The following is a 21,319-nucleotide window of genomic DNA, read 5'->3' as shown; positions in this document are numbered from 1 at the left end:
TTCCCCATCATATATTTTTAGCGCCTTTGTCAAAACAAGTTGGTTATAGTTGTGTGGCTTCATATCTGGGTCATGTACTCTGTTCCATTGGTCTTCATGTCTGTTTTTGTGCTGGTACCATGCTGTTTTTATTGTTATTGCTTTGTAATATAGTTTGAAGTCGGGTTCGTGATACTTCCAGCATTGTTCTTTTTTGCTGAGTATTGCCTTGGCTATTTGTGGCCTCTTGTGTTTCCATATAAATTTAATGATAGATTTTTCAATCTCTTTAATGAATGTCATTGGGATTTTGATGGGAATTGCATTAAACATGTAGATTACTTTTGGGAGTATAGACGTTTTTACTATGTTGATTCTACCAATCCATGAGCATGGGAGATCTCTCCACTTTCTATAGTCTTCCTCAATCTCTTTCTTCAGAAGTTTATACTTTTCCTTGTAGAGGTCTTTTATATCCTTTGTTAAGTTTACTCCTAGGTATTTGATTTTTTTTGAGGCTATTGTAAATGGAATTGTTTTCATATATTCTTTCTCAGTTTGTTCACTTTTAGTGTATAGAAATGCTAATGATTTTTCTATGTTGATTTTATATCCTGTTACCTTGCTATAGCTATTGATGGTGTCTAGGAGCTTTTGAGTAGAGTTTTTTGGGTCTTTAAGGTATAGGATCATGTCATCTGCAAATAGGGATATTTTGACAGTTTCTTTACCTATCTGTATTCCTTTTATTCCTTCTTCTTGCCTAATTGCTCTGGCTAGGAATTCCAGTACTATGTTGAATAGGAGTGGAGATAGTGGGCATCCTTGTCTGGTTCCTGATTTTAGAGGGAATGGTTTCAGTTTTTCTCTGTTAAGGATAATGCTGGCTGTAGGTTTCTCATATGTAGCTTTTATAATGTTGAGGTACTTTCCTTCTATCTTTAGTTTTCTTAGAGCTTTTATCATGAAATGGTGTTGGATGTTATCAAAGATAAGATCTATCTTATCTATTGAGATGATGAAGTGGTTTTTGTCTTTGCTTCTGTTAATGTGGTTTATTATGTTTATTGATTTTCGTATGTTGAACCACCCCTACATCCCTGGGATGAAGCCTACCTGGTCATGGTGAATAATCTTTTTGATGTGTTGCTGAATTCAATTTGCCATTACTTTGTTGAGGATTTTTGCATCAATGTTCATTAAGGAGATTGGCCTTTAGTTCTTCTTTTTGGAGGTGTCTTTGCCTGGTTTTGGGATAAGTGTAATACTGGCTTCATAAAATGCATTAGGCAGTTTTCATTCCCTTTCTATTTCATGGAACAGTTTAAGGAGGGTTGGTATCAGTTCTTCTTTAAAGGTCTGATAGAATTCAGCAGAGAATCCATCAGGTCCTGGACTTTTCTTTTTGGGGAGACTCTTGATTGCTGCTTCAATTTCATTTTGTGTTATAGGTCTATTCAGGTGATTAATGTCCTCTTGGTTCAGTTTTGGATGATCACATGTATCTAGAAATCTGTCCATTTCTTTAAGATTTTCAAATTTATTTGAATATAGGTTCTCGAAGTAGTCTCTGATGATTTCCTGGACTTCCATGGTGTTTGTTGTTATCTCCCCTTTTACATTCCTGATTCTACTAGTTTGGGTTTTTTCTCTCCTCATTTTAGTCAGGTTTGCCAGTGATCTGTCGATCTTGTTTATTTTTTTAAAGAACCAACTTTTTGATTCATTAATTCTTTGTATGGTTTTTTTGGTTTCTATTTTGTTGATTTCAGCTCTTATTTTTATTATTTCTCTCCTTCTATTTGTTTTGGGATTTGCTTGTTTTTGTTTTTCTAGGAGTTTGAGATGTATCATTAGGTCATTGATTTGGGATCTTTCAGTCTTTTTAATATATGCACTCATGGCTATAAACTTTCCTCTCAGGACTGCCTTTGCTGTGTCCCATAGGTTCCTGTAGATTGTGTTTTCATTTTCGTTGACTTCCAGGAACTTTTTAATTTCCTCTTTTATTTCATTAATGACCCATTGTTCATTAAGTAATGAGTTACTCAGTTTCCCTCTGTTTGTATGTTTTTTGTCTTTACTTTTGTTGTTGAGTTCTAGTTATATTGCATTGTGATCAGATAGTATGCATGGTATAATTTCTATTTTCTTATATTTCTGAGGCTTGCTTTGTGCCCTAGGATATGATCTATTTTGGAGAAGGTTCCATGGGCTGCTGAGAAGAATGTATATTGTGTAGAAGTTTGATGAAATGTTCTGTAGACATCAATTAGGTCCATTTGATCTATTGTATATTTTACATCTTGGATTTCTTTATTGATTTTTTTGTTTGGATGACCTATCTTTAACTATTGATGATAATGGGGTGTTAAAGTCTCCCACAACCCCTGTGTTGGAATTAATATATGCTTTTAGGTCTTTCAGGGTATATTTGATGAAATTGGGTACATTTACATTGGGTGCATATAGGTTGATAATTATTATTTCCTTTTGGTCTATTTCCCCTTTTATTAGTGTGAAATGTCCTTCTTTATCTCATTTGATCAATGTAGGTTTGAAGTCTACTTTGTCAGAGATAAGTATTGCTAGCCCTGCCTGTTTTGGGGGGCCATTGGCTTGGTAAATCGTCTTCCAGCCTTTCATCCTAAGCCTGTGCTTATTTCTGTCAGTGAAATAGGTCTCCTGTAAGCAACAAATTGTTGGATCTTCCTTTTTAATCCAGTTCATCAAACGGTGCCTTTTGATGGGTGAATTAAGTCCATTAACATTAAGTGCTAGTACTGATAGGTATGTGGTGATTCCTGTCATTTAGTTGTCTTAGTTGTTTGAAGGTTTGATTGTGTGTACCTAAGTTGAGGTTACTCTCTACTTTCTTGCTTTTTCTTTTCCTGTAGTTTGGTGTGGCCTGCCCTTTCATGGTTATGTTGGGTTTCACTTTCTGTGTGCAGAATCCCTGGAAGAATCTTTTGTAGTAGTGGCTTTGTGGTCACATATTGTTTTAGTTTCTGCTTATCATGGAAGACTTTTATTGCTCCATCTATTTTGAATGATAGTTTTGTTAGGTAGAGTATCCTGGGGTTGAAGTTATTTTCATTCAGTGCCCAGAAGATCTCACCCCACGCTTTTCTTGCTTTTAATATTTCTGTTGAGAAGTCTGCTGTGATTTTGGTGGGTTTACCTTTGTATGTTATTTGTTTTTTCTCTCTTACAGCCTTCAATATTCTTTCCCTAGTTTCTTAACTTGTTGTTTGAATGATGATATGTCGTGGTGTAGTTCTATTTTGATCTGGTCTGTTTGGTGTTCTGGAGGCCTCTTGCATCTGTATGGGAATAGCTTTCTCTAGATTTGGGAAATTTTCTGTTATTATTTTGTTGAATATATTACACATTTCCTTTGCTTGCATCTCTTCTCCTTCTTTGATGCCCATGATTCTCAAGTTTGGTCTTTTGGTGAAGTAGGTGAGTTCTTGCATTTTCTTTTCACAGGTCTTGAGTTGTTTAATTAATAGTTCTTCAGTTTTTCTTTTAATTACCATTTCATCTTCAAGTTCAGAGATTTTTGTCTTCTGTTTCTTCTATTCTGCTTGATTGGCCTTCTGTTTTTTGTTTTTTTTTTTTTTTGCAATTCTGCTTTATTCTTTTTTCTGAGGTTTTCTGTATCCTGGGTCATTTCCTCTTTAATGTTGTGTATTTTTGTCCTGAGTTCATTTATCTCTTTATTAATCCTGTTCTCTGTTTCACTTTGGTGTTTATACAGTGCTTCTATGGTTTCCTTTATTTCTTCTTTTGCTTTTTCAAATTCTCTATTTTTGTTGTCTTGGAATTTCTTGAGTGTCTCCTGTACATTTTGGTTGACCATATCCAGTATCATCTCTATAAAATTCTCATTGAGTACCTGTAGTATGTCTTCTTTTAAATTATTCTTGTTGGCTTCATTGGGTTCTTTGGCATAGTTTATCTTCATTTTGTTGAAGTTTGGATCTGAGTATCTGTTTTGTTCATTTCCCTCTGGTTCTTGTACTAATTTTTTGCTGTGGGAAAACTGGTTTCCCTGTTTTTCCTGTCTTCCCATCATTGCCCTTGGTGTTGTTATTGTCCCTGTACTGTGTGCAGTTAAGTATTTTCTAGCTGTAATAACAGCATTAGTGATATTTAGAATGGAAGGGTGAGAGGGGATGGAAAGCAAAGAAGTTAAAGGAAAAGGGAAAAACAAATAATCAAGTAGAAAAAAAAAACAAAACAAAGAAACAAAAAAGTTTCAAAGATATAAACAGGGAGAGACAGTGTACTAATGAACAGTAAGCTGAACAGGCATTAGAGAGACAGAGAGGACTGAAAATAAAAAATAAGAAGAACAAAGATAAGAATAAAAATTAAAAATAAGTAAATGAAAGAAAAAAGCATATATATAAAAAATAAAATAAAATAAAATATAAAATATAAAATAAATAAATAAATAAAGTTTAAAAAAAAAAACAAGCTTCCAAGTTCAAATGCAATGACATTTCAGTCGTAACAATTTTAGTGTTCGTCCCTCAGCCTCCAGTCCTGGAGATGGTGCCTCAGATGTTGTTCTGTAGTTGTCTCATCAAAAGGGAAACATAAAGTAGAACAAAACCGCACAAAACAAACAAAAAAACCCACAAAGTGTCCCAAGTTCAAATGCAATACAGTTTCAGTAAGTTTTTCAGCATGCAGGTGTAGTTTGGTTGTTTTCTCATCAAAGGTAGGGAGAGAGAAAAAAGAGAGTCTGGGGACAGGTCTGTGAATGGCTATCTGTGGCTGTGGCTCACCTGCCTGCTGCTGTCAGCCTGCTGTTGCTGGCAGTATTATTTATGCAGATCTCTGGGTGAGCTTAGCACTCACCTGGCCCCACAGACTTTGTTTACTCAGAGTTCTGTGCGCGATGCCACTGCTACAAGCTTTCCCCTTTCCAAGCACACTGGGGAAGGTGGCACTGCACCCGCTTTCTCAGGCCTGCCTGTTTATTTACAGTTCATGTGGGAAGTGGGTCTTCCCCCCTCCTGTGGAGTTTTCCTCCCACCACTGCTTTTACAAGCTTTTCTGCTCCTGATTGCTAGGCATGTGCTGCTGCTCCTTATGGTCTGCGTCTTCCTAAGCCGTCTGGGCGCCGGCGACTGGTGGCGGCCACGGGGCCCTCCTGGTTTCTCTGTTCAATGTGAAGTGGAGATGCTCTGCACCACAATGAGTACTTTTTATAGGCATGTACTTAATTTTGAGAATGTTGTATGTTAATATCAAAAAAAAATTCAGCTTTTCAATGGACCAAGTGAAATTTTATTTGTGGGAAAATTATGAGATACTAATATTTCATTTAAACTGAAGAATAAGTTTTACATGATGATCATTAATGAGAACATATAATTTTTAAGGTGTCATGGTGAAAAGTAAAAATATACTTATTTAAAGGTTTCTAAATCAATAACCATCAATTTCTGGATTTAGAGAAACATTTGATAATGGTGTGACTTGTATATTTTGATACATGACATGATAAATATACAGAAACATAATGTATTAATTGTCCTGTTTGGTTAAATTTTCTTCTTTTAGTTTTCATTTATATGGTCTATTCTTTGTACTTTAAGCATGTCTGGATCATTTAGACTCAACACATATTTGCTGCATTTTGTATTTGTGTGTGCTGATTTAAGTCCTTTTTTTCTTTTAAGGCAAACTAATATCAGATATATAAATTGTGATAAGTTACACTTGTGTATACATATATTCTCTTTAGTTTGTTATGTTCTTTTAAAAATATTAACCTGTTGATATTATAATGTGTTTATTTTCTTCCTATTGAGTTAGGTTACGTAAACTATTTAAAATTCTTTTAATGTTATTTAAACCTACTTTAAAACTCCAAAAAGTTTTTCTCAAGTCTGTAACTTTTTTTCTAAATTCAGAGTTTTAAAACTATCAATACTATGCATGACAATATGCACCCATTGAGCTCCTTCCCTACCAGTGAGCTGTGGAGGGGAGCAGTGCTACCTCATCCCTATTCCCTCACTACCTTCTAGTAAGAATGAAATTTTTTTAATCACAGTTTATGGGCTAGCGGTAAAGCTTAAGTGGTAGAGTGCTTGCCTAGCAGGCATGAAGCCCTGAATTAAACCCCAGTGCCACAGGAAAAGAAAATACAGACATATAAATATAATATATATAAGATAGTTGGATTTTTTGTAGCTACTTATAATTTTCACAGTTACATTTAGTTCTGCTTTTAAATGGTTTTGATAGCATATGCCATGACTGTGCGTATGTTGAGTACTCATTGTCATTCTTATTCCATTTAGTCTGTCCATTCTTTCATCTATCTATCCACCCATCCATCCAACAAAAACTTATTGGTTACCCACCAGATGGCCACTGTGTTAGCTAAAACAATACATTGCAATAAAAATATTTATGTTATGTACTATGTAGGGAAAACAAGTAAAATAATTTTTAGAAAGAGTTTTAAACCAATAATGCAGAAAGTTCGTGTGAATATGTTTTATGCAGACATGTCGTGAGATTCCTTCATCATAGTAGCTGCTCAGGATACAGTCATTTAAAAAGCCATAAACAGAATCATTGTTTTAAAACCATTTTTCTCTTGAAATAACCAGACACTTACATTTTAATTATGTAGTCATGAAAAAAGGTATCTTAATTTTTTGAGACAGATTTTCACTATGTAGCCCAGGCTGGCCATGAACTTTCTATGTATCCCAGACTGGCCTCTAACTGGCAATCCTCTTGTCTCAGCCTCCTGAGTGCTAGGATTATAGGCATGTATCATCAAGCTCAGCTAAAAATGTATTTTAATCATAAAAAGTATATTCCTACTTATTTTTATCTAAATTTTACCATTCCTGCTTTTTTGTCATTCTAACTGGCAATCACAGGTATAAACACAAACTCTTCAAAGGTTTAAAGACCTTTCATTTTAGAATGTGCTCATTTTATGCAAAGAAAATAAGTTTAAATTAAAAGAAGTAGTTCCTGCTGGGCTGGTGGAAGGAATGAAAAATAGGCTTAATTGCAGAATCTCTGGTCAGCAATCAGCCCTCCTCTCTTCCTCTTTCTCTACCTGGTCTACCTCCCAGCACTCCTGACATGTACTGGATGTGGTTATTAATGGGAAAAACAGGGTTCTTTTTATAATAAATATTTTATTGATAAATATTGTTAATATTTGTTGATTGACAAGTTAATATTTCAAAGTGCATTTTCAAACTTTTCACTTGCTTAATTACAATAATGTTTAACACATAGTTGTGTTTTGAGAAGGGGACTTACTTGATGTATTTCACCACCTCATATTTTGGGCTCATAATATTTTGTGTTATACACAATAAAGTGGAAAACAATGTGAGTAAAGTTTGAAATGGGAAAAGGAAAAAACTCCTGACCTATTGCCCTCTCTTATCCTTACATATGTATATAGTACTCACTAAGAATGTGTAAGACTTGGGTTGGGGGTGTGGCTCAAGCCTTAAAGCTCTTACCTAGTATGCATGTGACCCTGGGTTTAATGCCCTGTACTGCAAAAAACAGAGAAAGAGAAGAAGAAGAAGAGAGAGAGAGAGAGAGAGAGAGGAAGGAGGGAACGAGGGAGGATACCCTATTACAGGACTTTTAAGGGAGAGGAGGAAAGTGATGGACAAGGAGAGATAAGCATATTTTGAGAGTACCTCAGGTGTCCCTGTCACACATCTTGACTAAGAACCATTATAATTCCACCTATTTTTAGTGAATTATACTTTGAAAATACAATTGTACTATTTACATTTCCTTACTTGCAGAAAGATAACTTGGTATGCAAGTAGAAAGGTATATTTAAAGAAACACTAGTCTAGAAAGAGACAGATGGCTGCTGAATTCTTTCCCTTCTCTAAGACCGAAGGCAACTGTACTAACCTTAGAGTCCCCATGACTCCGTATCAAGAAGGAATGTGTCCTCTTTATGATGGTTTTGAAAATCAGAGAAGATGCACATGAGGGGCCTGGACAGATAGAGACTCTGTTGGCATGGCAGCTATTATTCCTATTGATTACATCTATTTTTACTTTTTTACGTTGCACTGGCACGTAAGGTTAAATGTGAGTCTGTCAGCAATGACACTTAGTGTTTATTCTGAAATGTCAAAACACAATATCAACTCTGACTCATTCTATTATTTCCTGTTATGTAGAATTTTCTTTTGAATCAACTTAATAAGGAAATCTATAAACCTCTGATAGTTAACTTCTCGGCACAAACGACAGCAGCTCAAACTCAGAATATTATTATGTCAAAACTGGACAAGAGAAGAAAAGGAGTGTTTGGTCCTCCTTTGGGCAAGAGAATGGTAATGAGTTTCTTTTTCTGCAGTCATAGTACAATACTGGTCCTGTTCGGGTATACTGCTGTAATCAGAGCAATGATCCACATTTTTGAGTGCTTTTTAATCATAATTTTGTCCCTAAAACTGGTCATATTTATATGTTCACAAAACACCTTGAGATTAAAGAGAGTTGCCCTGTGAATTTTAAGCAAAATATTTATTTGAGAAATTATTTACTTTCCTGATTTTTTCCTTTTTTATAAATGTACATGAATTGCCCAAAGGGGTTTTTGTGGTATTTCCATATGCATATAATGTACTTTGATCATATTCACCTTTTTCTTACTCTTCCTAACTCTTTCACTACATTTTTACTTAGCAGGTATTTACTGCTTGCTTCTAGACCTTTAACTGATCAGCCACCAATTCATCTGTGTTCTTCAGCAAAGAACTTCCTTCTTACCCTAACCTTTACTACTCAAAGATTATAATCAGGCAAAAATCATACCTTTCCCATTTATTGTAATGAATATAGTCATTATGCAAGGAAAAAAAGACAAGGTGTATTGAGAAAAAAATTGTATGAGAGGATTAGTGAGTCCTAAACTACTAACCTGTAACGATTAGTGATGAGAAGGTCTTCCTGTTCCTAGAGGAACAAGGAATAGAGAAAATATCTCCCTATTCCATGAAAGCTAAACATATTACCCTGCTTGGGAAAGATGCCATCACTTCTTACATGTGCACTCTGCAAGAACATAATCCAATAATTGGCTTCAACATTGTTTACACAGTGGGACACTATTTTCTAATACCTGTTTCTCTTTTCTTTCTTAGGTTGTTTTTGTGGATGATGTCAACATGCCTGCTCGGGAGGTCTATGGGGCTCAGCCTCCCATTGAATTACTTAGACAGTGGTTAGATCACTGGAATTGGTATGACCTCAAAGATTGTTCTATGATTAAACTAGTGGACATTCAGATCATGTGTGCTATGGGACCGCCAGGTATATACATTCTGAGTTTGGGACTAAGGTGGCGGATCACTCTGGCTATGTCTAAAGAGATAAGAGATAACTGTTAAGAACTTTTTTTTTTAATATTCAGGTGGTGGTCGAAATCCAATAACTCCTCGATACACGAGGCATTTCAATATTATAACAATCAATGAGTTTAGTGATAAGTCCATGTTTACAATCTTCTCTAGAATCTTAACCTGGCATTTAAAAATCTGGTAAGTAATTTAAGGTTTGTTTATTTTTTCATTGAGAGGTATAAAACTTTTTAGAAACATTTCAATATAAGCAATGCTTTTCAAATGGTTCCATGAAAGCAATCGTAGACAAAGAAAAAGCAGCAGACAACATTGCTCCCGGCCATTCTTCCAACCCTCCAGTGTGAGAGCCTAACACAAAGAGACCAGCTCATTCTGCTGTCTAACATGTCCACATTTGAGTTACTATTCTGAATTTTCATGGCAATTAATGCTGGAATGATATACCAAATTTATGTTGTGACTTTGACACCCTCTAGTAGAACTGAGTTCTACCAGGAGTATTCCACATCCAAGTTTGGGAGTATAGCTTTGGAGCCTATTCTCTGGGGAAATGTTGCTCTTTAGCTCTGAAGATTCAGCTCTAGCCCACAAGATGCATGGATGTCAGGGAGCCAGTATCATCTGAGCAGTAGCTATTTTGCCTTCCTGAAGCCAATTCTTGGGAAATTATTATTCCTTGCCCTATCCAGTTGTGATGGAGAAGACACTTGGCTCTTTGTCACGCCAGAAATTAAAGTCATTTTTTCCAAATGAACTTTCTTTCCTTATGTTTTTTCCCCAATCTAATCATATATTTTCCCCCTTTTAATTCCAGCTCAATCTTTTACTTTCATTTTCTTTATAATGCATTTTTCTTTTTTTAATCTGAAAATACCCATTTCAGTAGTGTTCTTTCTAGAATATATTTCTGTGCAATTGAGAATTCCAGGAGTAAAAGAGTTAGAAAGGATTTGTCTAGTGCTAAATTTTAAGTTATATATGGGATCCTTGGCTGGCTTCTTTTGTTAACTTAAGTAGTTCTAGGTCCACTAAATTGACCCTTCTTAGTTACAGGGTTCCTATGGATACAGGGTAAAGTAGTAAATGGAGGGGACTGGTAGAGTGGCTCAAGGGGTAGAGCACCTGCCTAGCAAGCATGAAGCCCTGAGTTCAAACTCCAGTGCTGCCAAAAAAAAGTAGCAAATGGAAAGTAGTTTTACAAGAAGTAAAAGTATTATTCTAATAACAAGAAATGAGAATTTTGTAAATCAAATTAATTCAATCAGAATTAAACTTTTATATTGGTCATGTTAAATGTCACTTACGTAATATAATTCTGTATTTGCTAATATTTTTCTTATTTAATTTTTTTAAGTTATAAATTTCCAGAGGATTTTCTAGATTTGACCACACAAATTGTAAATGGCACAATGACTCTGTATAAAGATGCAATGAAGAATCTCTTGCCTACTCCCGCTAAATCTCACTACCTGTTCAACCTTCGTGATTTCTCCCGCGTCATTCAAGGTGTTTGTTTGTCAAGACCTGAAACAGCAGAAACTAAAGAAGTGATTAAACGTCTGTGGGTTCATGAGGTAAAATTCCATGTTATTTGAAATGTGATTAAGCAAGAAACAAAGATTTACTATGCCAACAACTGGGTAAAAAGAAATACTTAGCAATTTACATTGTTGAAATGCATTTAACTGTTTGGTATATGAAGGCCATAGTCAAAATAATTTTAAAATATTTAGTAGTAAGATATTCTATGGTGTTCAAATTGCCTAATCTCCTATAGTTAGGGATTTCTGTTGACTCATAGGGTATCTTGTAAGTAGGTATTAATTTCAGTCAATTTCCTTTAAGTGACTTAACCCTCCTTAATTTGACTTAAACATTTTTTGCAGTGAAACACTTTTTAAGATGATTTTATAAGAAGTGAATATGTTAATTTACATTATTGTAATATTACTTGGTGTCAAAAATACAACTCAACCCAAGTGGAGCATTCACAGTTTCAGGGCATAGAAACTGTAAGTTCTCTTGGTAATAAAGTTTATAGCTGTGTATTTTCTTATGAAAACTTTATAGAGGAAGGGAAGACAAGAGACAGAACAAAATATGATACATAGAAAATAATAGTTCAATTTTCTTAAAGAGCTACCCCAGAATGTTTTTCATGTCTAATATTATAAACTTTTTTTGTCCATGCTACTATATACTTGAAATAGTAAATTAAGTAGTAAAAACTAAAAAAAAAAGAAAATAGTAGTTCCATTTTTAATGGACAAAAAGACTATGCAAAAGTGGGAAGAAAGTGTCTAACCCTAGCCCATTTTAGCATGTAAATTAAATTATATAGTTATTTTAATAATGTAGTCAAGAAACCTAGAAAATAGGGGTGTACTACTATATTAGAAGCATGTGCTTCAGTGAGGTAAATTTTAAAAGGTGTTAACAGCAAAGCAGTTTCTATAGGCTTTTTAGATTATACAATTTGAATGCCTAAATCCCACATTCCAATATGTACCCAAATGGCAATCTACTCCACTTGAAAATTTTGGCCACAGCAAGGTCACTACAAGCTCTTTAAGAAAGAGTGCTCCGTTGATTCTCACAGCATTTCACCATAACTTAACTGGTTGAATGCATCCCCCATCCTGGAATGTGAACACAGGCTTCATGTTTGGGGGGCCAATGGGTAATAGACATATGCAGAAAGCTGGAGAGGGAGAGAAGAGAGAGGGGAAGGCAACAATGAATTCCTTGAGGGAATGTGCCTTAATGTGTTCAGACTACAATAAGAAAGAACCTTACGGTAGCTGGCTTATCAATTGCAGGCATGTATTTCCCACAGTTCTGAAGGCTGAGAAGGTCAGGGGGCTGGTGGATTTGGTGTCTGGGAGAGCCTGCTTCCTTATTCATAGACAGTGCCTTCTCCCTGTGTGTTTACACCATGGACAGGGTAAGGGGCTCTCAGCTACTTTTTGAAGCATTAATCCCATTCATCAAAGTTGTGGCCCCCATGACCTAATTATTGCCTCCCAAAGGCCTTTTAATGCCACCTTAATTCTCACCGTGGGGTGAAGATTTCAACATACAAATTTTGTGGGGACATACAGATTCACACCAAAGCAGAGTGTGTTGCCTAAGGCAGCATTTTGTCATGAGCAACTCTTACTCTAGGAAGAATCTAGCATTCTTCACCTCAGGGGCTTTGCCTTTGATAGTCCTTCTGCCTGGAACATTCTTTCCCCATTACACACAAGTCTTGCCCACTTTCCTCCTTAAGGTCTTTGCTAGACTATCCCTTTATCACATAAGCCACTGCATCCCCCATAGCTTCATCATCTCTTACTTTGCTTATTCTTCATAAATGCTGAACATCACATGAAACATTCAAAACTTTTTGCTTGCTTGTTGCCTTGTTACAATTGAAATCTTATGAGAACAGCAGCTTTTATTTATTCACTTCTTTCCCTAGTGCCTCAATGAATAGTGGTAACTGAGTGCATAAAGGGGGGATGACAGGCAGGCTTACTGTTGCATAACACATTTTATCACATGTCATCATGCATGTCATTGCTTTCTTCCAACCATTGGAGTAGTTCATATGTTTTGTTACATATTTTTGGTATATATGATTACTTTTTAGTCTTTTTCAGATTTTATAGTGCTTTAGATTGTTAGATTATTGAGTTTTAATAATGACTGATGAACTATTTGAACATTCAATGAAGTTTATAACACAATAACTCTTAATGACTACTTCACACACACACACACACACACACACACACACAGACACACACATGTATGTCTAGTGAATTTAGGTTCTCAGCTCAATACCTTGCAACAGTACCCTACTTCATTCAGAACTCAGAATAAGAGTCTCATGGCCCATAGGGCCTGGTTTGTGTATGACTTCTCCTCTTCCCTTGGGGTGACCCTACTGTCACTGTCATTCATCCTCTGCCAGGAACTCAAGCAGCTGGCTATTTGCTCAGCCTAGAGTGATTTTTCCCCAGATACTGATCCTTGACTGATTCCGTCCTTGCCTTTGACCAAATTTTTCCTCCTCAATGAGATCTATACTGACTGCCCTATTTAATACTACAGCCCAGCACCCCACCCCTATGCTAGCAGTTCAGTCTTTCCTATCCTGTTCTATTTTCCTTCTTTCTATAACATTTATCAACTTCTAACCTGCTGTATAATTCATTTGTTATGTTTATTGTCTACCTCCCTCAGATAGCACACAAACTCCTTAAGGAAGAGATTTCTTTTTCTTTTTTTTCACTGATTTATCTGCAATACCAAGAACAATGTTTGACATGTTGTTTTTAGCATTTCAAAAAATATGAAGTGATTGAACTCAGCACTGTAATTTGTGCTTTATTTCTATTCACTCAAGAAAGATTCCTTTGAGGTCTAATAGATGTCAGAGACTATGATAGGTGTCTTTTTCCTTTCTAGGCATTGTTACCACACTAGAGGGCCTAATATAATTTCATGGAATAGTTTTGAAGATATAAAAGTGGCCTGCTATCATCTCTGTTGGCTTCTCCATGGTTCTCAAACTTTAGTGAGCATATTACCTAGTTTGCTTGTTAATCACAAATATTCTGTGAAAGCACCCAAAGGAGAAAAAAAGAGAGAAATAGATTTCATCAAGATTAAGTATTTTCATGCTCAAAAGACACTATCAAGACCATACATTGCATGAGAGAGAACACTTACAAACCATTTATCTGATGAGTGTGTTGTACATACAATGCACAGAATGCTGGACTTACTCTTTTTATTAATACAACCCTGTTTAAAAGTGGGCAGAGGATTTGAACAGACATTTCTCTAAAGATGACATACAAATCAATAAGAGTATGAAAAGATGTTCATTTATTAGGAAAACCAAAACTGCAGTAAAGTACCCCTCATACCCACTAGAATGGCTGTAGTCAAAACTGAGTATGAAATATTGGTGAGGGCATGACATAATGGAAAATCTCAGACATTGTTAGTGGAAATATAATATGTAAAACAGTTTGGTAGTTCATGAAAAAGTTAAACATGGTTACCATATGATGGAGCAATTCTACTTTTAGCTACACACTGAAAAAGATTGATATATATTCACCCAAAAACTTGCACATGCTGTTACTAGCAGAATAATTCATAGTAGCCAAAAAGTGGAAACAATCCAAATAGCCATCAATTGATAAGTAGGCAAGTGCATGTTGTATATACATGAAGTGGAACTTGGTTCCAGTACAGAATATTGACATAGCTAAAGTACAGTCGAACCTAGGAAACTTCATGCTCAGTGAAAGAAGCCATACACAAAGGCCACTTACCATATGATTCTGTTGGTATGAAATGCCGCAAATAAGCAAATTCATAGAAACAGTAAGTAGATTTGTGGTTTCCAGGAGTTTGGGGGAGAAGGTAATAAGAAGTATCTGCTTTGGGGTGAAAGGTATACAACTTTGTGACTATTCTAAAAATCATTGAATTGTACATTTTAAAAGAGTAAATTTGGGGCTGGTGGGGGGTGTAGCATGCTTTCCTAGCATACCCAAGGCCTTGGGTTCAGTCCCCACACAAGTGAATTTTATGTTATGTGAATTGTATCTTTATTTTTTTAATTTGCAATTAATACTTTGACATAAATAAATTCAAAGCATAAATCACAATACAAGAATACCTGAAATTATATAGTTGGCAACCATTTCAATTTATAATAGAAGGTTTTACGTGTCAACTTTTTAAGATGTGGAAGGTAGCCATAGACTAATGTTTCTCTGCGAGGAAGGAAGAAAGGAGGGAGGGAGGAAGGAGGAAAAGAGGAAGGGAGGGAGAGAGGGAGGGAGAGAGAAAGAAAAGGAGGAAAGGAAGAAGGAAGGGAGGGAGGGAGAGAAGAGAGAGAGAGAGGGAGACATGATATCAACAGAAGTGAGCATTAGGAAGCCTGCTTACGTGCTAGAAATGCTCTGTATCTTCATCTTCATCTTAAAAGTGGTTACCTGGGTATGTGAATGTGAAAATTCTTTGAGCTGTATGCGTAAAATATTTTTGTACCTTGTATAAGAAAAGGAATAAAAGGGTGAGAGTAAAGAATATTCCTAGCCACCATCTTCAAAGTTTTCATGTTAACAGGGTCTGGAATCTGCAGTGTAGTAAGTACCTCAATGATTCCTGTGCAGGTGTGTTGACTGTCTTTGGAAACATTGCCAATAATGCAATAATCTATTAATTTATATAATAATATACTTGACTCATGCTCAGGAATTGACCTTGGTATGTTGGGTTGGTTTAATTTAGTTTCCCCTTCCCATAGGAATATTGCTCAAAGTCTTCAGTACCTCAATTCAAGGGAGTGACTCTTGGCATATGTTAAGAAATTAGATTGTTCTGTAAATAGCTTTTGAACTGGTTGGAGTATGGATGAGGCATAAATTGTACCATTTTATTATGCAACCACCAATGATAGAAAAAGGAATGACTCTGTTAAATCATTGATTTAACAGTTTCACACTATACCTGTGGTTGTCCAACACCGTTAGCCTGATGTCGAGATAGTTTGTCATAATTACACATTTTAGGATTCACATTTGTTGCCATTTTGTTTTTGGCACAAATCTGTGAAATTTGTGAAGTATTTCCCCATTTTATATATGAAGAAGCTGCTATAGGTGATTTAAGTAACTTGCCCAAAATGAAAGAGTCATGATCCAAAATTCTGCTGACAAAAAGACACATTACTTGATGTGTATTAGTCTGCTTGGAATGCCATGACAAAATACCACAGACCCAATGGCTTAACAATAGAAACTGATTTTCTCACAGTTCACAGACCAGGAACTCCAAGATCAGGGTCCCATCAGTGTTAGTGAAAAGGGGAAGCAGTGGAGACAGGCAGGTGAGAGACTATGCTAGTGTCTCTTTCTCTTCTTCTGAGGACATATCCTATCAAACTAGGGCACCATCCTTATGATCGCAATTTAACCTTAATTACATCCTTAAAGGTGGGCTGCTCCTACCACTTTGAGGACAGTTGTATGTACCACACTTGACTATTTCTTGAAGTCCATAATAATTGCATAGAATCAGAGATTTATTTTAGTAGATTGCCCTCTGCATTGACTTCCAGCAAAAATCGTGAGTAGATGTTTAAAACACCTCCATCACTCAAGACATTTCCTTTTCTTTTTGAAAATGTACTTTAAAACAAAATAAATGATATCTGTTGATTTGCCAATAACTTCAAAAAGTTGTCTGTCTTGGGAAAAGGAGTGTCACAAGAAGAGGGATATCCTGGATACCAGCACACAGCTCTGTGATCATGACTGAGTGCCTTCTTAAGGCCTCCATTCTCTTTGCATCGACACAATCTACATCAACCACCCAAATTACCTTTCATGTATTGACAACTGAATATAACTGTATTGTTCCAAATAGATATGATCAAAATTAATCTTTTTTTCAACAGGAATATAAATATTTATCTTTTTATCGTAGTGCTGGATGGGGGTACATTGTAGCATTTACAAAATTTCTTACAGTGTATCAAATACATCATACTGAGTTCACCCCTTCCACCACTCTCCTTTTAAAATATTATTATGAAACAGTCTTATTTGAATATACTTTTAACAAAACCTATAGAAATTTTCTGATAGTATTTTTATAATTTATATGACAGAAATTAGAAGACTAAAAGAAATAATTAGTTTCTAAAGTCATTTTTTAAAATTATACAGGTCCTTAGAGTATACTATGACCGCCTTCTGGATAATGCAGACAGAAGTTGGCTTATTAACTACATACAAGATATTTTGAAAAATTATATGAATGAAGATTTTCATGAGCTTTTCCAAAGTTTGGATTTTGATGGAGATGGAGCAGTAGAAGAAGATGACTTAAGAAGCTTAATGTTTTGTGATTTCCATGATCCCAAGAGGGAAGATACGAGCTACAGAGAAGTCAAGAACATGGACAACCTTCGGGTGATTGTGGAAGTTCACTTGGAGGAATACAACAACATGAGCAAGAAGCCCATGAACCTTGTCTTGTTCCGATTTGCCATAGAGCACATCAGCAGAATCTCTAGGATCTTGAAGCAGCCTCGAAGCCATGCTCTCCTGGTTGGAGTTGGGGGGAGTGGCAGGCAGTCCGTCACCAGATTAGCTGCCCACATGGCTGATTATGCTGTATTCCAGGTTGAAATCTCTAAGGGCTATGGTAACAACGAGTGGCGTGAAGATTTAAAAGTGATCTTGAGGAAGTGTGCTGAAGGTGACATGCAGGGTATCTTCCTGTTTACAGATACTCAGATTAAAAGAGAGTCATTTCTGGAAGATGTCAACAATCTGCTAAATGCTGGGGAGGTTCCAAATCTCTTTGCAGTAGATGAGAAGCAAGAGATATGTGAAAAGATGCGTCAGTTAGATCGCCAGAGGGATAAAACTAAACAAACAGACGGAAGTCCCATAGCTCTTTTCAACATGTTTATTGATCGCTGCCGCAACCAGCTGCACATGGTCCTGGCCATGAGCCCCATCGGAGATGCATTTCGGAATCGTCTTAGAAAGTTTCCTGCTCTTGTTAACTGCTGTACCATTGACTGGTTTCAGGTATTGCCATGTAAATTGTAGATAGACTTCTAGAAATTTTGAATCTCCATCATCATCACAACTTTAATAGATTCCCCCCAATGGAGTTTAGTAATTTTTGATCCATCATGGTACATTTCATGCAATTATAATTGTAGAAATCATCACAGAAAATAGGTAAGAGTATATGCAATTATTAATGTCAATATAATACAAAACATTTTAGGATAAATTTGCATTATCAGTCAGGGTCCTCACAGGAAACGGAGCATACTTGAAGACTTCACTGAAGGAAGCTTAATGAAGGGACTGTTCACAGAGAGTAAGCAGGGTTAAGGGAGCCAAGAGGGGTGGTGGAGCTTTCAGAACGTGATAGAGCCACAGCAGGAAGTTGTTACTTGTCAGGGGTATAAAAGGGCAGAGGGAAGGAAGAGTGTTATAGGATCTCAGAGGGAGGGTTGTGCCATAAGAAGGAGGACTGCCAGACAGGAATAGAAACCAGAAACATAGAAAGAATTTAGCTACTATACTCCCACTTCTCTCTTCTTCCACTCGCCAATCTCTTTCCATCAGCCAAATCTAACAAAAGTCAAAAAGAAAAATGCCAGAGGGACGGGACACTTTTTGTGGTAAACTTCTGAGTCAGGAAACACAAAGCCGAGTAGACAAAGGCAGAAAACAGATTATGGCAGAGAACAGAAGCGGGGAGTGAGGGAAGGAACTAGGGAAAGGAGACTAACTAGCTCAATGTAAAAAATAATTCAATTTTCCTTTCATAGAGGGTAGCAAATAAGGAGTAAAGGCAAGCTTTCTGGATAGGTGACGTTTAAGAGGAAACTTGAAAGACAAAAGTTCCCGTACCAAAAAGATGTGGGCAGAGATAAAAACTAGTGAAGGTGGGAAGGCTAGATGGAAGGAATAAGAAGGGCGAGGGGTGATCAGTATGATGGGAGCAGAGGAACTGAGGGGGAAGTGACATAATTAAGGTTCAAAAAGTGGAAAGGGCCAAATCAGGAAAGGACTTGCAGGGGGTTTGGATTTTTAAAAACTGTATGCTGGGCAGACTTCAAAGGGCTGTGGTATGGGATGATTTCCATTTTGAAACAACCCCTCTGGCAGCTGAGTAGTGAATGAAAGCAGTTGGGCTATGATTGGACTATTCCAGTGATGGTAATGGAGACCTGAGTTGGAATGGGTGCGGCAGATACAGGAAGAAGGGAAGGGAATTGGGACATGCTCACGCAATGAATGGAGGGTTCAGGAAGAGGAGATGAGCAAGGCTGATTCCTGTGTCTGGCTGGGTGACTCATGAACGGTGGTGATGTTTACTGAGTTAAGGAAGACTGAAACTATGATGAGGATGCTAGGAATCATATTTTGTGGTTGTGAGTTTGAGATGTGTACAAGCCAGCCAACGGACAGCAAGGAGGTGGTTAGTTAGTGATTCTGGAGTTTAGGGGAAAGGATCGTAACATTTACCTCAGAAAATTGCTGGGAGAATTAAATGAGTAGTTTCAGTAAAATGCACACAGAAACAAGCATTCTGTGAGTTCAGTACCTTCCCCCTTCTTCTCCTGTAACACTCTTGAACAACTTCTCTCGTCCCTGAGAAAACCGGAAAGAGCTGTGTTATAGGCTCCAGGTCCACCGTCCTGCCCTAAGCATGACAGTACATGAAGAAGCTTCCTCATGAACATGTTTCCCTCCCTGGGCCTCGTGCTATTCCTCCCTGTCTAGCATCCATAAATCGTAGAGTTGCAGTAAGTAACAGACGCACATCACGCCCTCGATAACGTACTAACGCACTTATCTTAAACTCAGTCATGGCCTGAAGATGCGTTAGAGGCAGTGGCCTCACGGTTCTTGGAGGAAGTCGAAATGTCAGAGGAGATTCGAGATGGCTGTATTGACATGTGTAAAAGCTTCCACACTTCCACTATAAATTTATCGACATCCTTCCACGCTGAACTTCAAAGATACAATTATGTGACTCCCACCTCTTATCTTGAATTGATCTCCACCTTCAAAGTATTGTTACAAAAGAAGAGGAGGTAAATGTGAAATTTCATATTTCTTAATATGCTATGGCTGTTTAAAAATATTTCAGTGTACAAAAATAACATAGCAATGGTGTAATAGAAATTTGTTTCAGATGAACAGCTGTTTGTTAAAACTTTGAATGATTTAACCTGTACACATTTGGAGGGTAGGAGGCCAGTCCTAATTCTTACGTATGGTATGTCATAAATGCATAACCATATTTGTTGAAAGAATGAAGGTGTGCCCTCAGAGCTGTGGTTAGAGCCCAGGGTTCCTTGACAGTGATACTGAGTAAACATCACTAGAGACTAATCAGTAATTAGATAATACATAAGCCTTCTTTTGGGTCTCAAACAGCTGAACTGCAAAGAGACCCACTTAATTTACATGACTACTTTCCCTGTCTGATGTACTCTCAGTTGAAAACGTCAGTATAAGTATCAAGAAACTTACACGCTATAGAACGTGTCAAAGTGAGCTTTCAGAAAAGTTTACTCAAAAGCTTCTTTGGTTCTAAAAATTAATGCTGAGTACATATATTATAAAATTTTAAAACGTTCATCTAGGAAATTAAAGATTTAGAAAAGTGAGTGATCTCTATAAGGGGTCGTCAATTAATATTTGATCTTATTGAAAAACTCATTTAAATAAAATTTTATATTGCATTTATACTTTTGGTATATTTTTATTTCTATGTTCTGATTTAACAAATCAAACTTCCCTAGGTACTTAAATAATTTATAAATCTAGTGTTAAACCTACACATATTGTGAGTCTGAAGTTCTGTTAATTGTTAGAGGTATAAAATGTATGAGACACACAGACCTCAGTCTGTAGCTCAGTTACATAATATTTGTATTGGAATTTCAAGGCCAATCTATTAATCTAACTCAGCAAATTCTTTTAAAAATTAAAAATATACCTAAAACACCAACTGTGCACATATTCCTTAAATATTAATTCTATGAGTTTGATTTTTATTGTAAATTTATATAGTTAATTTTAAACTTTCCACTGCTAACTCACTATCTTAAGCATTTCAAAGCCTTGCTAGTTATAATGGCCAGGACACTACCTGGATGCTGATAAGACATTCCTCCTTCATGTTCATAGTGACTGTTGCTGTGCTCTTCAGCTGGACTGTCCTGGTCACTGTGGTCCACACCCCTCTGAAAAAAAGAATGTGAAAGAAAAAGCAAGATTACATTAGTAAAGGATCATAAGATCTATTAGAAAGACAATTATCTTGAGAGCCAAAAAAATAATAAAATCCAACCAGGTCATGTAGCAGCCTTGGGTGGGAATTGTAGATTT

General features: G+C 36.4%; 1 protein-coding gene across 3 annotated transcripts in view; it reads left to right on the top strand.

Annotated features, from left to right (window-relative positions):
* Dnah7 (dynein axonemal heavy chain 7) overlaps positions 1-21,319 on the top strand; it is a 310,589-nt gene that overhangs the window by 161,274 nt on the left and 127,996 nt on the right. For all 3 annotated transcript variants that reach the window (XM_074071306.1, XM_074071307.1, XM_074071308.1), the window contains exons 36-41: positions 8,187-8,342; positions 9,156-9,324; positions 9,425-9,551; positions 10,729-10,948; positions 17,114-17,986; positions 19,787-20,016. In XM_074071306.1, the coding sequence (XP_073927407.1) occupies positions 8,187-8,342; positions 9,156-9,324; positions 9,425-9,551; positions 10,729-10,948; positions 17,114-17,986; positions 19,787-20,016 (1,775 nt within the window). The remainder of the gene's footprint in view (positions 1-8,186; positions 8,343-9,155; positions 9,325-9,424; positions 9,552-10,728; positions 10,949-17,113; positions 17,987-19,786; positions 20,017-21,319) is intronic.

The sequence above is a fragment of the Castor canadensis genome, chromosome 4 (assembly GCF_047511655.1).
Source record: "Castor canadensis chromosome 4, mCasCan1.hap1v2, whole genome shotgun sequence".
NCBI classification, from domain to species: Eukaryota; Metazoa; Chordata; class Mammalia; order Rodentia; family Castoridae; genus Castor; species Castor canadensis.
The sequence above is the reverse complement of the archived record's forward strand: the minus strand, read 5'-3'. Positions and strand labels throughout refer to the sequence as shown.